Source organism: Hylaeus anthracinus, unplaced genomic scaffold (assembly GCF_026225885.1).
Source record: "Hylaeus anthracinus isolate JK02 unplaced genomic scaffold, UHH_iyHylAnth1.0_haploid 4, whole genome shotgun sequence".
Taxonomy (NCBI): Eukaryota; Metazoa; Arthropoda; class Insecta; order Hymenoptera; family Colletidae; genus Hylaeus; species Hylaeus anthracinus.
The window spans coordinates 3,060,372-3,081,047 of NW_026535289.1; the positions used below are offsets into that span (position 1 = coordinate 3,060,372).

Here is a 20,676-nt window from a genome sequence, read left to right on the forward strand (position 1 = left end):
AAAACTCGAGAGTTTACCTCGATGGTGAATAAAATATCGTATAGACGAACGTTTCGCTGTTCCTAATTCTCCGTGTTCCCTTGGGATTTTCCCTCGAAATTTTATGCAAATACGATATCTCAATGCGGGTAATTCGTATGAAGTGTGAAAAAGAGCAAGTATAGATTCACATGGGAGTTTCATAGTAATTCCTGATTCATTTTTTATCCTGGTAGGTGGATTAATTGTTTAAGAGTGGTCGAGTGATGAGAATGAATTTGAAATTTTTTCTTGTATGAAGATAAGAGATATTGTTCAATTCTATATTACAATACTACGCAATATTATGTATTATAACAATATAATATAATATATTTTATTTCGTAATGAATGTTTACTATAATTAGGTTATATTGGATACATCATATTATAATATACATTATAAATATATACGTCTTAAATTACAATATATACATATGTATACGTATTATTATATAATGTTATGTATTATAACAACGTATATACATACATATATAACATGAAACTATAAAACATTTATTTACCTCAAACGTTCATTAAAACAGACAATAGGAAAAACGTTAACCACTAATAATATTCAATCGTAATTACCAATACAAAATATCCAGTACAATTGCTAGCATCTATTGATTTTCGCAGTTAAATAATTCAATTTTCAATTGCACTTGCCGCGAGCAATTGACTTCTGCAATCGCAGAATTTAATTCTCAATTGAAATCACAATCGAGTCATTCTCACAATTACAAAATTCAACGGCGAATCGCAACAAGCAATATAGCTCCTCAGTCATCGATTCAACTGCATTTCCCCTAACACAGCCTCCAGCGTCCATACTAGGTAACGCGACACGTCATCAGACAAGTGTAAACATGATCTACGACGAGAAATCGGTACCCTCGACTTTCGCGGGACCAATAAGCGCATTCACGCTCGCGGCCATGCGTAAAAGCAATTCTCTACGTTTTATTCCCATCCCTTCGGTGTCATCCGTTTTTCCACTTCCCCCTGGCCCTCCCTCGTCGTGTCCCATAATAGGAGTGATGAATCGCAGCGATCCCATTCCAACGACGCTGTCTCGGCGAGAAACTGTAAACGACTACTCGAACAAAACGGATCAGAACGAAAGGTTAATTCGAGGCCAGATCGTATCGGTTCAACCCCTTCCGCGGCTCTGTTGCTCGATCTGAGGCAATTTCGTGCGATACGGCACGTCAGGCCAACTCCCCGTCTGATCGAATATCGAATTGCGGATTGATGAAAAAGAAATTGAAATCTGCGGGCTGCAGGAACCGTACGAGCCCTGTGAAAATAGCCGGACGATCCCGTATCATACAGACACCGGAAGGCTTTGACAATCGGGAAGAACGGAACACCGTTGGATTACATTTCGATAAAGCAAATTTACATTCGTTCCTATCGAGATTTTGGACCAGGTGTTCAAACCCCAATGGCTGGCCCGGATCGCGGACGCCAATCTGGCGCTAGGTTGATCTTCAAACTCGATGGACGTGCGCGGATAAACTTCGATAGTGTTTGTTCATAGTTATCGAGTAGAATCCGGTAATATTGTTTCGGTGGTTTTATGGGTAGTCATCATTCGTGGACGAGTGCGCGGATCTAGTAAGCAACGATTCTCTATGCATGGTCCTTCTTCCCACGGATTCGATTCAACCCTGTTGTAGCGTCGGAACTGAAGTTATTTCTTGAGTTCCGTGATTCAGATAATAAAATGCAAATAAACATATTAGTAAATAAGAATACAATAATATTTGGGGGTAAACCCCGAGGAAAAAAGACCTTGCGGCCAAAAACCTCGTAAAATATATTTTAAATTAAAGAATACATGGATACGTATGAATGTGTAAATTGTGTATTTATGTATGTGTGCCAGAATGACTGCGTACGGCATAATCATTCTACGGATCATGCATGATCTCTATAATTCGGATGACGACGTTGAGTCGTCATCGGCGATACCAATTAACGGTAGCGTTTATAATTTAGATAATTTTATGTTACGCGTTATTATTTTATGTTAATTGAAAGTATGAGGCGCATGAAAGCGGAAATTTATTGAAATATGCTTCGATTAGGTTACTCATACTATATAAATAATTTAATGTAATGCACAACTTCTACGACATAAGGTAATCAAAATAATAAACGAAAACGTGTACGTGAAGTTATTTATAATTACAGTAAGAGGTTGACTTTTGCCTATAAAAAAAATTAATTGATACTTTAAGGCAGCAATTGATGATTTCAGAGCTTATTGATTCTTGTATTATAGAATGTAGTTGTCGGTTGCATTAGCAATTCATCAATTGCACTTTCTGGAAACAATTGACAATTGATTAATTGGAATTGATATAGTCAATTGATTAATCGAAATTGATATAAGCAATTGCTTTTCTCAATTATACCAATGACAATTTACATTTGTAATTATACAGTAATATACCCTTATTACCATTTCCAATTATACAAGCCTACTTAACCGGGAACGTTTGACCGGATATTTTGTCCTCGAATAAAATTCTTTTACCAATTCAAATTAACAGCAAGCGTGAGATCTTTCTAAGGCGGCCGTCCGAGGAAATTAAAATTCAACGAGGTGGTTTCGCACGACGGATTTCTCTTCTCCGAACTTGGTCGATTACGGTGATTCCTTCCACGAAAAATATCCCTTTGGGCTAGAGCATCAGAAAGCAGTTTTCCGTTTCGCGTTTACGCGGTGAACCCTGGGACGTGGCCGATTTTACAAAGAACTGCACAAACAGAGCATCTATATAACGGAAAAGCCAAACAAGTTCCGAGACTTTGTTCTTTTTTCAAATCTCCCTAGTGAATACAAATCGGTCTGTTAACGTTTGAGACGAGTATTAAGACTTTGAGCAGATAAGAAATCGACTTCGAAAGTTCCAATTTTTGTTCCAGAATTGGAATAGTTCTCGAAAGTCTCAAAATTGGTAAGAACGTATTGTAATATCAGTTTTAAACTCTGGAAAATACTTCACCGACTTAATTCGGGAAACGGAGAATGTTCGGGTTCCGGGTTGAACCGAGACTGTTGAATAATTCGAGTTCAAGGAGTAGAAATTTTGTGAAGATTTTTGATAAGTTAATTCTAAAAATTGATACACAATTTCATTACGTAGGAAGGAGTATTGCTATAATATACAAAACTGCATAATATAAAATAAATTATGCATTGTTTAACGAATAAACAATAGTAGATATAAGTGTGCCATAATCCAGTAAAGAAAAGAATTTTTAGTTTATCGAGTAACATACCTATCAAACTTTATTTTGATTATTGCTGTGTCATATTTCCTCTCTCTTCAAACATTTAATAATAAATGACACGTGTAACACGTGGTTAACGGTCAAAATTAAAGCACCCCATTTGTTGCCTAGCACTGATACAGCTTCTTTTTTTTAAGCCTGTTATTGCTTTTGTTATAAATGTTCCTTCGGTTGGAAATTTTTGTACGCTCGAACACATTTGTCACTGGAAAGAAAATTAAAGTCTCTGGCAGGTAATGCTGGGTAAAAAGTGTTTTATCGTGCGAAAGCCATTCGATAAAACGATAAAAGAGCGCAATACCCGAATCGATTGTCGAATACAATTGGTTCATAAACGGCAACCGAAACGCTCTGTACGGACGCATTGATCGTTTGTTTGGCGATTAACAGGCCATTCCTAATAGATCAAGTTACCAAATTTGCAGTAAATGTAATTGTTTCTCTGATGGAGTAGAGGGAGCTCGATAGCAGAAATTGTTGGCAGAATGCAACCACCTCACAATTTTGAATTTGCTACTTCGTTCAAATATGTTGATATACGTTAGCAAAGGCTTATAGTGTTTAATACTTAAACGAGTAATGTTGTTTGCGCTGCACAAAGGAAGTAATTGAATAAATTTATTCGAAATTGTTAGTAACCTAATCGAAGCATATTTTGATAAATTTCCGCTTTGATGCGCCTCATACCTTTGCTTAAAGGAATGCTGAAAGCAAATTTGATGTTCGTTTACTACGAATATATTGGGAATGCAGTTCTTGCTAACTTGTATTCAATGTTTAACGCAATTTGTTACATAAATGGGGAATTCTTGAAATTTATTGGTTGTTCTTATATATACTTGTCATTTATTTTTATTAAATGAAATGTTTTAAATAAATTCTGAACAGAATTAAATGTTACTTGAGGAAGGCAGAGAAACTTTTACTCAAGCTTTTCTATTTAAGAAAAAACTGAATGAAAGTCCAATTTGTTTACCTTCAATTACTTTATGTTCATGAAGTTTATGTACTTATTCATTCAATTTTTCCTTTATTCTACTAATATTATTAAAATTATTTCGAATTCATTTCATATTAATTCATAAATTTAAATGACAAGTGTTCTTCGAAGAATGTCCATAGTTATGCTTCTTAAGTGAAACGTAGGACGTTAATTGTATTGACATTAATATTGAACAGACATTCCTGCATCGCATCCAACATAGATAATTCGCAAATATCATTTCCTGCCTGTTCACGTGAGTTGCATATCGTATTAATTACAGAGCCGCTGCATAATCGGGACAACGATTATCGGAATGGCATTTATTCCAGATACTAATTGTACTGTATGACAAATATGCGACCATAATCCTTGACCAATAATGTCGTCATGTAATATACCTTGAAATGTACCTGACTACCCTAATCGAGGCGGTTGGGTGAAGTAGTCTCCCTGATATCTCTGATGTTGGGTAGAAACATTGTAATTGAACACTTTTTAATGTGAAGAAAAGGTATATTAACAAAAATGTAATAAATTTGTAATTTATGTATTAGAACATATTATGTACGTATGTATGCAGTAGTAACCAAAGAAATCACTGATATTATAGAATTAAAGTTCTTATCCAACGATTGGCTTAATAAAAAAGTATTAGAAACAAAGTAAATTTATTAAAAGTAATAAGTATGTATATTTTCAACACTTATAAATATGAATGCACAGTAGCATAAATTTACAAAAAATTATTCTAAGAGGGGAACAATTGTTTTCTTCCTTCTATCCCATAATTGATTGCACGGGTCACTAAAAAAGATCTAATTTTATTTTCGAATGTTCGATATTATTCGCTGAATTCTGAAAAGCTCTCGTTGCCCAATAAATGAATTTTTAACCGGAAACGTGTTAAAATAAACGTTTCCGATCTTCACTGAGGTCATCTTTAAATCTGTTTCAGGCATTAGATATCGTTTAACTGAAGCTGACCTAGTTCAAGATTGAAAACGTTTATTTTAACACCTTTCCAAGTAACTGAGAATAACTTGCGCGAATTATATAAAATAGTCATCGTTCACTTCATTGTACAATTTTAAAACTATAGTCACTTCATGTTATTCTCATACGAGAAGCAGGAGTAAAACCATGGCGATCAATTTGTGTCTGCGTTAAAAACAATCACTTATTCATGGTGTCCCTTCAGTCACTAGGTACTTTATTCAGACGTAATTGCATAGTTATCAACGTGACCCTAATTGCCTATTTGTTAGCATAATTTGCTGCTTCTAATACCTAATCCAATTTGTGAGCTGCATAGGGAGTTACCATTTTCTGATATGTTTGCTATTATTTAGCATGATCAACTAAAGTTTCAAGTAGTTTTAATTACATTTAATTTTCTAAAATGTTTAAATTATCCTTTGTTTACTCTGGAGGAATTTCACTATCCTCCTGTAAGAGTACGATAGATGCAAATTCCTCACGAGAGTTACAAAATTTGTATAAATTTATTTATAATGAGCTGATAAAATGAGTCTTAGAAGTTTTGAAAAATGTATTATAACTTTGTTATGTTTGTGAATTATACAATAAAATTCACAAATATATTATTAAATAATTCAAAGGTTGAAATTAAATGAAATTGAAGACATGTCGACTCTGTGCCAACTCTGATTCACTTTTAAAACAATAAAAATAATAAATGAATGTTTTAAAATTTAATTATTCTAATAAAATGCCTGCTCAACTAATACTCAATTATTAATTGTATTTCTAAACTTTTAGCTCTTATATTTTTAAGTAGTTCAACATCTCCAAAATTCAAGGACACCTTTTCCGAAATTTTTAATCTAGCGACACATTATAATTAGTTCTATTCACTTCTTGACTGCGACAATAGAATGAAAAATTATTGATGCCACTACTACAAGTTATAAAAATGATGTTTAATATACTACTCTATGGTTCCTCTTTAATTATGTAAATACTACATTTCTAGCTTTGAATTATTCAATAGGGATGAATATAAGTAATACAATGAATCGAAACGTACGTATTAGTATCAATTGCGGATAAAAATCAGCTCAGTGCGATGCCAAGTAATAAATTCCAATTTTTCTCGTTAGAGTATCGCTTACACGGAAATAACGATTCTCTGAAATGGAACCAAGATTTGAAATCGACAAATCGCGGTGCTCTCGGGCCAAGCAAATACGGATAAAAATTTAATTGGTGACCTAGTCGAACGAGAAAAATCACGGTTATTGGAACAACGGGGGCACGCAAGCGTGTTCGGAGCACGTTACTATGGTAACGTTCGTTCGTTTTTTGTCCTCCATTGATTCCACTCTGGCAAGTATTTTTGGTATTCCATTCTTGAACTACCAGCGCATTCTGCTGAGCGCGTATCCATTGTTACCATATCCAGCCACGCATTCCTGCAAACTTCATACAGTATTATTAATAGTCTGTAATGAAGTGAACCTTGTGGTTCGTATCTATGTATTAAGGGTGAACGATTTCTATATGTTGGTTTTTTATTGCATTTCTCTTTATCCTTTTCTTGGTATTGTATTAAAAAATTAATTAGGTTTATATACTTGATTCGATTTACAAATAATTTTAGCCCTCTATACAATAATATTTATAAATCGATTATATACTTTGTTCTCCTGTACAGGAGTAATTTCTTTTAAAACATAATAAAATAATTCAGTGCATTTTATGAATATTTATTTTATTGTAGTTTGTAATTTTATAGTCTAAAAATTTTACAAAGGTTTTATAGTATTTTTATAATAATTATATCTACCAATCATTTCTACACATAGGCAATATTATTTTTCTCGTGGCACTAATTTATCTTTAGCATGGAACTTCTATTTTTTAACTTCACTAATCGTGAATAACAACAAAATATTTATAATTTACTAGAATACTATAAGATTTTATTGCTACTATCTTTATCGTTGTTTATATTGTCAAGGACTCTTCAACTCTTGCTTTTTAAGGTATTCGAAACAATCATTAAAGAGGAGGTAATTAGCAGCAATAAAATGCGTACAAAACATAAGATTCTACGAGTCAAAAAAACGTGGAAAAACAAGGTTACGAAAGATTGGACTCGACCTCGAGACCTTAAGATTGATGACCAACTGTTTTTCCAATGAGCCATCGACGAACCACTTTCATACTGATTTCCCAGACTTCTTTTTTTCTTGGGTTGGAAAATCAAACTCACATTACACTCGATCATACTATTTATTTTATGTCGTATGCGTTCGACTGACAGTTCAACCACGTGAATGTATTTTATGTCGTTTGCTTTCGACTGACAGTTTAATCACGTGAACACCTTCCTGAACCAGTCAGTGACTGTCTTTTGTTTTTCGTAACACACATGTTTCAATCGATATTTCTGATTCTTTACTCTTTATTTACAAATATTGAGATTTCGAACTGAAACCTTATTTTTATCAAAATAAAATATAGCCAATGCTCTTCCTCAGGATGCAATCTATCTCCTTGCCAAATTTGACCGAAATCTGTTGAGCGGTTTAGGCGTGAAAAGGTAACAGAGTTACTTTCGCATTTATAATATTAGTATGGATTGAAGAAAGGAAATAATGGTCAAAGCAAGCATAGTTTCAATAGTGATGTTAGATTTAAACTGATTTCACCATTCTTGATAAAATCAATACTACGATATCATAAGTATGAAAAATGAGTAAGTCAGACGAGTGAAATACGCTATGTTCAAGCAGACAAGTGGAATGTAACGTTTCTAGGCAGACAAGAAAAATGAGGCACTTTTGGTCAGGCAAGTGGAATGTGCCACTTTTGATCAGACAAATGGAATATGTCACTTTGATCGAGGAAGTAGGCTCTTATCAGATTTGGTTAAACAAATGGAATGTGGCACTTTTAGTCAGACAAATGGAATATGCAACTTTTGGTCATGCAAACGGAATGTGTCACTTTTGATCAGACAAATGAAGTGTGTCGCAATTTAGTTAAACAAATGGAATGTACCTAAATACCTTCATTCATGTTACTTTTCATTTTTAAAATAGGAACCACCACCTAATATGCATTGTATAACTTTTTACTGAATCACATTACTCAAGTTACTAAAGTCATTCAAAAATGTTTTAAATAAAAACTGTATAATTTCTGGTCGCTTGTAAACTGGTAGAAAACATACAATAAAATTATTTTAATTATTCTAGCTTCAAGTAGTAATTATTTTAACTTTTTATAAAATAAATTTGTTCCCCATTCATTCTTACAACATAGAAAATATCATCTTTTTGGATATAGACATTGTTGTAGAACGAACTACTCTTATCTCCAAGACTTCAATCGAAGATATATAACATTTTATTCGATTCTTTTTAACTTCCAAGATGTTCAAGGGTGCAAGCCCTTACTTCATTCCGCTTAGTTGACTTCTCTTCCTCATTTCTCCTTTATCGAGAAACTAAGAACAACGGAAATATCTGGTTAAGATAACGAGAGCCCTTCGAAGTACAGAGACATGGTTTTCCTCGTACTCGAGGAGCGCACGGTATCTGAAATTATTATAGGGAACAGGATTCACCACGTTTATTTGCCATAGGATGAATCCAGTGGTTGTGGCCATTAATCGCGGTTGGCAGTAACGAGGTTAATTAATGTCTTTGCTCTGCAAGCAGTTTAATCAAGGCAGAGGATGTAACCGGATAACCTGTTCACTTTCCATCGAAGAACCCTTGTAAATATCCGCATAACAAGTTGCCATGATTTACTATCTCGACTAGGTAACTTTTCTTATCGTAACGCGCATACATTGTTACCAATCTGAAATCTGAGCTAACAGAGTATCTCTTTTAAAGTGAATTATGAAAACGATGTTGCCCTGGCAGTATTGAAAGAAGTATATCAAGTTTTAGATGAGAGATACTGGAACTGGGAAGAATTGAGAAAAATTGAGTTTATTTGAGTTGACGAGTAAACAAATGTTTCGTTAGTCTACGAGGTTCTTCAGTTTGTCATGCAACAATTTTAAATGCTCATTCAAACTTAGTAATTTTATCTGTGTATTTAGCAGGAAATGGTTGACATGCATTAAAAATAAAAATATAGAAACTAACAAATTCTTCTCTGTTACATTGTGGATTTTAAACAAATTATTTTGTTATAGATTTTTCAAATAAGATCGAAACATCTACCCTTTCTATCTAGGCTAAAGTATCAAGCTTGTACAGACTACAATATTAGATGTACACGTAAGTTTTGCAGATTTCACTTAGATAATGCTAGAAAACAATATATTGACATTTCTGGTTCAAGTATTTTTATTTTAATATCATGATTTTTAGTTTGTTTCAAAATGTACAGATTTGATGAATAAAATAATTCAGCTCAAATATTTACAAAATATATACATACACCTAATAGGTAATTCTTTGTTCGGCAGTAATTAAAATAAAAGAAAATAATTCTTCTTAGTGTTTCGAAAAATTAATTATTATTCGAATATGTTGAACAAGTTTCTACCTAAATGACATTGTTTGAGTCGCCAAGAATAACAATCACCGTTCTCAAATGATCTCGTGCGGATATTTAAAAAATATTAATTACCATGCAAATTTTTGCATCACCGCAGAGTGGATTAATAAAGTCAAGCTAATTACAGCTTGGATCTCTATGCTGTTGGGATATCCTGCGCTTGACATCACAGTCATTGATTAGTTCATGTCGCGGGTGTACAGATTGCTCGCGTCAGATATACCTAGTGGTCAATCCACCTTAATGGAGGCTTCAAGGCGTTGAACCACAGGAATTCGCGATGGGGATGATCGGTTCACCGCGATCGTCCGCGTTGATTCGCGAATCCGACACACGAGAAAATTGAGGAAGTGACTACACACACCTCCAGAATACACAGGACGGGCTGGTTCGTCCATCCTTCTCAATTCTTCCTAATGGAGTAAATTCGCCATCAACTTTTCGCTAACTCTGGCGCAAACTCTGCGAAACAGCGTTGATAAGACATTAACTATCTTTTTTTGATTCCATTTTTAAACTATTTTCGTCAGACTATCAATGTATAGGATCAGCTACATAATATGACTGCAGTTGCTTGGCTTTGTGATGAGAAACGTTTTCAAAAGAGTGTTTTAACTCGTTACACTTGAGTGTTCTCTTTGAAAGGACATTGCAAGTCTAGCAAAATTTCTTATCGATTATACAGGATAAATTTAAGAGAAAGAAAATTTTTCAAAAGGGTATATTACCTTGAAATGTTTCATTCGAAAGCACATCAAAATATGGTATATATACTGAAACATATAGAACCAAATATTACAGTTATATTCAATAGAAAAAGGAATACAATTTATAGAAAAGGTGTATATTATATTATATTTCATTGGAATATCATAGACAAGGATTGTTTCAAGTATATTAACAAAAAAAGACATTCAAAATGATCTTTTAAAGTCGATATTAAATGTAGAAGTCGATGTAAAATGTAAAGAATTCATATATTTCTACATATGTAGAAGTGATGTATTTCTTATTCAGCAATTAGCAATATACAAGTTGCTAAATGAATTTTCATATATTCTGAATCGTCGAATAACAGAAGTATGAATTCTTCTTACGTCCAAAGGAACTGCTACTTTATTTTACAATAAAATAGTAAATCTATTTATTATATAATTTTATTATATAACCTTGCAGAGAACAGACAAACTCAACGACCTGTGTAGTGCACTGTTCCAATGATTGAATCCCGTGCCATTTACATTTCATTAACATACACCGAAATTGCAACAACCGGTCAAAATGATAACCGGTAACATCAACGCAGAATTGGAGCAAATAATTACTATGGCATATGCATCAATTACGCACTAGAAAATAGGAATTCTGCATTAGCAATTGATCACGAGACATCAGTTCCGCATTAATGCCAATGGACAGGACTTTAAGCACCTGTTGTAGTTTCGGAACACGTTAATAAAACGTAAATATCTAAAATTAAATGATCCGAAATCGCGTATTGCCATAATTCGTTGAATTTGTTTCTTCATCCTCAATGAAGAATACATTATTTCTTCTTTATTGTTGACTAAATAATAGTAATGAATAGTGGAAACAATTGAGATAATCTTCATTAAACAACTTGCATAATTTATTGAATAAGGATTATATATGTGACTTCTGTTCATTTAACTAAATATTTATACTTTAAAATATTTAAACAGGGTAGTTCTTTTCTGAATTTATTTGTATTTTATCAAATTTTTAAAGCGACCGTTATGATATTTATTTTAATGTTCAATAGATGTTCTATAATCTCACATACATATACATATATCAAAATTATACATGTACATATGTATACATTATCCACATTAATACATGCAAACTATAAGAAATTAACTACGTACAAGTGAAAAATAAAATGAATACCATGAACATGGGAACTTACTATCTTAAAGAGAGAATTTCTACTATTTTATAAATGATACAGTGACAGGTATTTTAAGCTCGGAAAACTTTTGCGAAAATCGATGACTATTAAGGTTTGCATTGTGGAGAGAGTTATACATATTAATAAGTCCACCTAGTATGTGCACCTTTTACGCAAGCGGGCACTGTATTCAAATGAGGAACGTGCGCGGAATTAAAGGATCCTATGCTGAATCGTCTTATGACGAGGTATCTGGAGGTAAATATTTGAATTATTGAAGTCGGATGGTCTTCCTACAACGAGGGAGGTAGAGCGCTAACAGCGGAAAGTAATCAAGCTGAACGGATGTAACAAAGCAGAGGTTCGTGTGAAGAAGAAATCTAGTTGATACTTAATTCATTCAACCTTTGCTTATTTTACGCTTCGTTTAAGTGTATACGTCATTGTACTGTCTACGACCACTAACAACTAAGAGCCAGGCTAGTAGTTTTGACTAAGTTTTACTTAAAGTCAGAATATGTGTACAAACATATGCGAATATAAATCGGAATTGAAAATTCAAAATAGTCGGATTCGAATATGAATTCCATTATTTTCCCTTATTTTAATTGAATTCTACCACTGAGAATACAATGTTCACAATATAAAAACAAATAACTTCTTGCAAAAGAAACTATAAATTTAAAGACAAAGTTACAAGCTATATTCCAAAATATAAATAGAGAAAATGCCAAAATAAATGCTGCAATAAATCCATTTGCCTTGAGAGGGAAAATCGGGAAACACCAAACATTATAATCCACTATGGAGCTTTGAACCATGTTCTTTGCGATACGAATCACGTGACAATCGAATTAATATTTTTTCACGCAATGTTTCGCTGCATTATCGAATCGCTTCACTAATCGACACGTAGCCCAAGCGAAATCCTATCTTACAAATTGTAAATTACAACGAGCCCCGGCATAATTTCCATTTATCATTACTCCGATCGATTGAAACTTAATATCGCCGATTACGCTCGTCCCGGGCAATCGAATTAATCGTCGTTGCACACCGTCCAGCCGATATCGAGTATAGCCAATCGATATCGCGTTTAATTATTGCTTAATGTACCCTAAAGCTGTTGTAAGTACATCCATGCATCAGCTACGCCTTGAAAATTGTTGATCATTATCGCACCCCGCTGCAACCTGTTCATGGTTCGTTATTTGATTGTGGAATACAGAGACAAGGGATACTTTGAGGATTAGCTTAGGGGAGAACATTTGTGTGAATACCAACAACCAGTAACTTTTTAAATAATTTTTGAAAATTTGTGTGAAATTTCAAAGCTGAAATTTAATTGGATGAAGATAAATTTGTTTATCATGGATTGGATTCTCTTTTTGGATTAATTATAACATTATATTTGCATTTTAATATTGGATTATAACTAACATTATATAAATTTATAGATTTATATTTGTTTTTGATGTTCTGATAATAATCATCCGCAGTAATTAAAATAGCTGTTCAATACAATACTAGTAATTATTAGTAGAGAGAACAAATAAGAAATAATAAAGAAATGGGCACAACAATCGATTCATACTTGTTCTCAAATAAAACAATCTATACGAAGACAAAGTATATCTTTTAAAATTAGCAAATTGAGTAATCCCGATCAGTAATATTTATTTGACAATATTCAGAAAATATGATACTTCTTAACGATGTACTTTCTATCATATACAAATATTATTTGTAAATTTTAAAAAGGATGCACAATCATATCACAAATCATTTTTGTTAATACTATTTCCTTTTCACCTGTTTACCCACTTTTAAATTTTCCCAACTAAATTTAACAGCTGACTCTACTGCCACAAAAATGTATTTCGAAAAATAACAATATACCTTCCTCGTTTTAACCATTAAACGTTTAGAAGCTTTCAAGTTCTTTCGCGAGTTTCTGTTATGCATAATTCGATAACATCGCCGTCTAGCACGTTTAGGAATATTCCGAAACCCACACCGATGCTTCTGCATCCCTAATACTGACGAAAAAGAAAGAAGTTACATATTTTCCCTTGACAGTATGTGCGCTGTGTATATTTTACGCTCCACGCATACCCGATTTATTCTGCTCCCTGACGAGAAAAAAGTGGAAAGAATGACAAAAGGAGAAAAAATGAGGGAAGTTTTGGATATTTTCTTCCACGCAAAAATATAGCGCCGGAAGACATCCCCTAAACCGAAACACGAGATTGTACTATACCGCGATCCAGATAAAATTGAAAACACTAAAAATTCCAGGAGGGCACGTAGACGAAATTTTTATGCCGCGCATACTTAAGGACGAACAATAATACTTCGCATAAAAGTTTCTCTGGTAGGACAACAATTTTCATTACCGTAACTGGCGTCTTGGATGTACAGTCGGGGCTCTTCAAATATTTTGTGAGCATTTGAATACTATGAATACATTTAAATAAATTTATCAAGTTGGACTACGAACGAACGATTCTTCTAGTATGTAAATATTTTAAATATTATTGTTATAACTGCAAAAATAATAGTGAAAATATGGCCTTCAATATGTCAATATGTATACGTACTTGCAACTAAAGCATTTGGATATTCTTCATAACATCTGTTCGTTGTAATATTCTTTGTAAATAACATGAAATAAGAGACTTTTTGTTACATAAATATTTCTCTTCATGTAGAATAAGTATTTTTATTCAAATGTTATTATATATAGTCAAATTGATGTAATACAATTGTTTGTAATATCTGTGAAGATACATAATTTGTAATAAATTAATATAGAAAGAATGATTACCAGCTAGTCTGGAAATGAAAATATCTAAAGTTATCGACAATTTAACGACTAGAATTAAATGGGGATATTTACTAATGTTTAGCATCCAACTTATGTTTGACAAATATTTAAATCGCTACAAACTTCGAATAGACGAATATAACAAAATTCGCCAAAATGTCACAGCCTTGTTATGAAGTATTATGACAAGCATACCTTTCGAGGAACATGGAATATAATATACAAAATTGTGACAAATTTGGACCCAAAGTTATGCGCACCTTGCGTCAAGCTTGCGCTTAATTACACACACACACACACACACACACACATTTTTGGGACCATTTACGTGTCGCAAACTGCGTAACAATTGAACTATCCGTGAAAGTTTGGTAATTAAGTTTCATTGCGCTTCGTGGATCAACGTTCGAGGTGGACGCCCGTTATATGGCTCCAAGAAAGTTTATTAATCGTGTTTGATAAGTCGCGAAATTAGATTAGAAACTCTGAATGGCGGTGCGGATTAACGTGATAGATCTTCGATAGTATTCATCGAAGGCTCCTGCTAGTGAGAAACTGAGTCATGAAAATCGAAAACTCGTTACATTTTCCGAACGACATTTTTCACAATCGAAATATTATTTATATACGCAAAGTATTTGGAGACGATTTATATATCAGGATAGTAGATATTTTCATATGTGGAAATGATTAAAAGATATAAAGTAAAGCTTCTGCATAATTAATTTTAAATCTGATATTCAGTAAGGCTTTGCTGGTATGTCTGACCAGTAATTGATTTCTCTACTTGCATTGATGCTTATAATCATTTATACAGGTATAATAACATTGTCACTTACATTTTTATGGTTGGGTTCCATAGCATATAACAAAATTCACATTTGCTACAAAAACGAAATAAAACAACTGCTCTTGGTAAACATCTTCTCCTGTATTCAAGAAAAAGTTATTTCCGCTGAAGACGCATTTATTTCAATTAAAAGTGCATCACAGAAAGTCTGCCGTCAATTACCGGCCGGGAAGTTTGCGTTCGCAGCTTGGAATTTCGAAATAAACATCCGTAGCGAGAGTATCTCCGAGAAACGAGGGGATACGCTAAACAGAAGGGGCTTAGAGAAGATTCATTTCGTGGAAGTCGTCAGCCTTTTGTTCGTTAAGGAAAACCAGCGAATGATACGTTGCCAGGAAATGGACATTAATCGTGTAAACTTGCAAAGACGAGATCCGAAACAATTCTTGGGGAACGAGAGTTTCGCTGAATCTTTGCGTTGAAATTCATGAGTACGCAACGCGGATTCCCCAAAAACCGCGACAGGATTCTACCTTCGAGCGAGCACTTGTCGGGAATTTTCTTTTCCTTAATTTAATCTTCCCGCTGGTGAGTTTCCATAAAGAACGTTTTCCTTTTCAAAACGGTCGCCACGGGGAGGATAATCGCCTGTTAAGTATCGTAAAGTATCTGGGAACGAGTTTAATATTCCATCATTTGGTAATTGCGAATCTTACAAAAGGTACAATTTATGTCTGCGGTTGTGGGCTTAGGGGACATATTTGAGCAATTTCGTTAGAAATTAAAGTTAGAATCTCCTACTCTGTTTCGCTTTATTCTGCACTTTTGGTGATATACTATGAATGATCAAGTATTTCTGATCTTTTCATTCTTTAGTATGATATGAATTTAATTATTTTTTATTGACCTGCAGAATATTATAATTGTACTTTTATATATGCATATAATTGCATGAATGATTTATTTCGTTACAAATATTATAAGCAATTAGTAACTAATTATTTTCTCATTACTTATTCGTCTATGAAGTAATTAATATCTCAACTAAACGATCTCTGATAAACTTTTACTTGTTGCATCAAAAATAAGATCTATACTGAATCGGAAACATCTTGTACACAAATAACTTCTACTGAATTCTAAAAACAAACATTCGCAAAATTATCTTAATAATGTATAAGACTCCATAAAATATTTGATTCTTTATTCTAGAAATAAGTTATTCTAGAAATAAATATTTTTAGTATTACCGAGAAGAGTCAGTATTATATATAAATCAATAAATAAGAATGAAGTAATTTACTTTTATTATAAAAATGCATTTCTTTAGGATTACTCACTTTCAATTTTTACTAGATGTCAAGAATGAAAAAAAGTATGGAAAATAATACGTATATAGTTATTTGTATGGAGGTGATTAGTTAATTCATTTTGCCTATAAAACACAAATGTTTTCTCGAGTTAATTATAATATAAGAAAAGTAATTGACATATGCAACGGAAAATTCCTTGATACTTCAAACGCGTTAATACGCTCGAAACCAGAAATGAACTGAATCCGATCTCAATAATACGGCCTGGCTGGCTAGTTTCTGGATGATTCGGGACATTTGCAGTAAATTATAATGAATTCCATTCATCGTGAATAATTCAATAGAGTATGCACTTTGCATTAAATGCTGTTAATACACGTAAATGAACGCAAATGCTTCGGAAGCGGAGTAGCTGACGCTTTTAACTCGGGAACTTTGGCGTTCAGGGACAATGAAAATTCCACGTGTCTGCGTGTCGTGCTTGGAATATCAACGACAAGCCTTCGACATGAATCGGCAGCGACCACCGGGGACATTTTCTAAATTTTATGCAAGCAGTATCCCTTCCTCGCATACTCCTTCTTTCGGGGTGTCTATTATGCTCCCGTAGGGGATTATAAATGAAGATTTTACACGACACCCGTTACACTCGCTCTAGCAACGACTGCGGCTTTCAATCCAATAGATTATGATCTTCATTTAATTCTAATCAAAATTACTTTCTTTTTATGAAATTGAATTTATTTATTCCTACATTGGTTGTATTATTATTATACTTTCATTCATTATTGTACTGATTTTTTATTTGAAAAGTAACTCCTTTGCCTTCTTCTGTGAAAGTAATAAATGAAGAAATTATTTATGAAGCAAAAGGAATTCTTTATTTAATTATTTTAAAAGTTTATGCAAATTGAGTTACTCAGTTAATATTATTAAAGGGAGATTCGACATTTATTACCACATTGGTTCCTTTGTTGTGACACTTTCATTTATTATTGCTACCTTTAATTACATTTTATGTGAGTAATTTTAAAGAAATACTATTATTATCGATATTATGAAGGAATTATTTGATTATTTTACAATTTGACGCAAGTTTATAATAATAAATAATAATTAGATTTAGTTGCCGTAATTAAAAGGAATCGCTATATTAATAGGATAAATGACCTAATATTATCTATTTAAAAACATAATATTATTATCGAAGAAACAAGATTATTCGAAAAATAAGGTTATAATTTACATTATTTTCATTGTCACTATTTTTCGATGACAAACAATAAATAAAATTGACGTGTTTTCTAAAGGGTGCTACAAATTCTAGAATAAGGAAGCATTGCATATATTTTTTCTAATTGTACTTGAAACAATTTTATAATGAACGATTGGCGTTATGTATACACGACGACGATTATAATCTCAAGATTCCGTTTTCCTCCTTACGTCGCTGTTGCTAACTGCTTAATAATTCTGGCCTCGGTGACACTATACAACGCAGATAACGGTAATAATACTAAAATGGTAAAGCGACTCCAGTAATTAACTGCCTTTAAACGAGCCTTGCACTATCTACTACAGCTCAAATTAGGATCCTCTTTGTGCTACTACCATCAAATTAGAACCAGACTTAATTGAAACCACTCCTTTCACTCAAAAAGGAATGGGAATAATCTACAGTACTTTAGACACGTTCAGCTTTCTGGCTTGTGAAGAATATCTGCAGAGTACTGAGTTGTTTTTCTAACCTGATCTCATCAAGCAGTTTTAGTGAAAATATATAAATTTAATATATGTACTTTGATATAGTTATTTTAAAAATAGAAAGTGGCGATTACAAATGATGCTACATTGGGCAGACAAGATTTTTCTTACACATGCTTGAAACAGTTTCTTACTACTATTTTTGTTTAGTATGAATTTTTAAAAAGAAAATTTTAATCGGACAATCAGAATAATTAGCAATGTAAGGGATGTAGGTTCGCAGGAAGGAATTTGGAAACAGGTTCTCGTTCTCTCTTAAGAGTGCAGCAAAGAATGCCGCGTCCGCTACTGCGAGAGCGATTCTTATACCCGATCGTTGCTAACAGACCGCGGTCAACCAACAAGCCGCGTTACTATGCGGGCGCGTTCGCGAGCGTTCGTATTGTTACAGCAATGAAATTTCAAATACCTATCATTTATACATTATTCTAGATAAAAAACTTTGAGGAAAATGCAAAGGGCAGTATGTAATTATATAAGACCCAAGAAAGACGATCATAGTCGACCTACATTCGCATAGATTTCCTGTGTGCTAAGTTTCAATTGTATATTTAAAGAAACCCCTATTTTTCACCGTTAAAATATTGCCTCCAGCGATGCTCGAGTACTCCGCAAACATTTATCTTGCGAATCATTATTCAAAAGAGTCTACTTTCCATTCTTTACGACCAACATGTTCTTTATAACATTCTCCTTTTTTCAAGGGGTGATTATTTCGACTCCAGTGGGTTTGCTTTTCTTCAATAATTTTTTTAAACAATCTCAGATATTCATATTATACGATGCATACATATACATACATATGTATATTATATCAGGTTGAGATAAATGATTCAATCGTTTCCATTAAATAATTAGAAAAATACATACATACCATGTATATGTACAGAAGATAAATCACCCAGTTATATATTATATTACGATTATACATGCATAATTACTATAATTCGATAGAACAGGGCTTATTGAAGTAAAAGAAAAGATAACGTAACTGTATTTAAAAAATAAAATAACTGTTTCAATTGTATATTTAAATAAAATTAAATATTATTTGAAATCATGTGTAATCATATTTAAAATATAGTTATGTCAAAAGAGTCCAGATTACTTTAAATAAAAATTGAAATGTTTCAAGAGACATACAAGATTGCAAAACATCAAGATAGAGGGTTCAAAGATAAATAAAATTCATTTACATACCTACGTGTCGAATTACAAATAAATATAGCTACAAAACGAAGGCAGCTTGCACCCCTTTCACAAGCACCTAACAAATCTCTCTCGCTCAGCCAGCAGATTAAATAACCATTATTAGCACAATCCGCGCCAAGAGCGCGAACAGCCAAACTAATCGACGTCAAACTAAACGCAAAAAGCGACGAAACGCGTCGCGATGAATTTCACGAGAACAAGAAAGCTCTCCTTATCCACACAGGGTCTCGAAACGTGGCAATTTCTGTTTCAGGGACGTCGGCTCGCGATGGAGGATCGTCGAGGCGTAAGAAATGCCCGCTCGGACGCCAAAGCGTCAACGAACCGCGGCTGAGCTCTCAATCCTCCTGAATGGAACCCTCGACACTTGGAAGCGGCGGGTAACTGCGTGGCAAGCGAACGACAGACGCGCCCGGGGGGTGGCTATAATAAGCATTCCGTGGAAAACGGCTGAAAAATGAGGAGCTCGTGGTCCCTGTGCTCGCTGGTGTCGCTTATGCTGGCGGTGAACAGCCTGCAAACCGGCGGGCTCACGAGGGGCGGTAGCGGCATTCAAATCGGCACCAGCGACAGGGCAACGCACACCAAGGGGCTAGGATTCGGACGGGGAACGGGGGTGAGGCTTGGCGAGGGCAGATTTCCAAATTCAACGAGGCAGAGATCGTTTACCACCACTACGACAACTACACCGTCGCCACCGCGATTCACCCACGCGCCGCACTCGGAGGGAGGCGCTCATAATATCACCCTTCTGGAGGTTGGTACTGTTTCTAATGGTTAAATTGAGTGGAAAGAGTCGGGCTGCGTTGTTGGAATAGAGATTTTTGTTGAGTGAGAAGATAATTGCTTGATTGCGGTTGGCAGTAACAAGGTTAACCAGTCAGCTGTGATTCACGAGTATACTTGTCATTGGAAGTGTTACGGCGTAACAATGGGTTCTAACGGTGGAAAATATTTGACTATCGCGAGGCCAGCTCCTCGATGACCGTCGTGTCGAAAACACGA

General features: G+C 33.9%; 1 protein-coding gene across 1 annotated transcript in view; it reads left to right on the forward strand.

Moving 5' to 3' along the window:
* LOC128894518 (glutamate receptor ionotropic, NMDA 2B) overlaps positions 1–20,676 on the forward strand; it is a 351,645-nt gene that overhangs the window by 142,704 nt on the left and 188,265 nt on the right. Inside the window, exon 2 of the mRNA XM_054156300.1 lies at positions 19,925–20,428. Coding sequence (XP_054012275.1) covers positions 20,129–20,428 — 300 coding nt within the window. The 5' untranslated portion in view covers positions 19,925–20,128. The remainder of the gene's footprint in view (positions 1–19,924; positions 20,429–20,676) is intronic.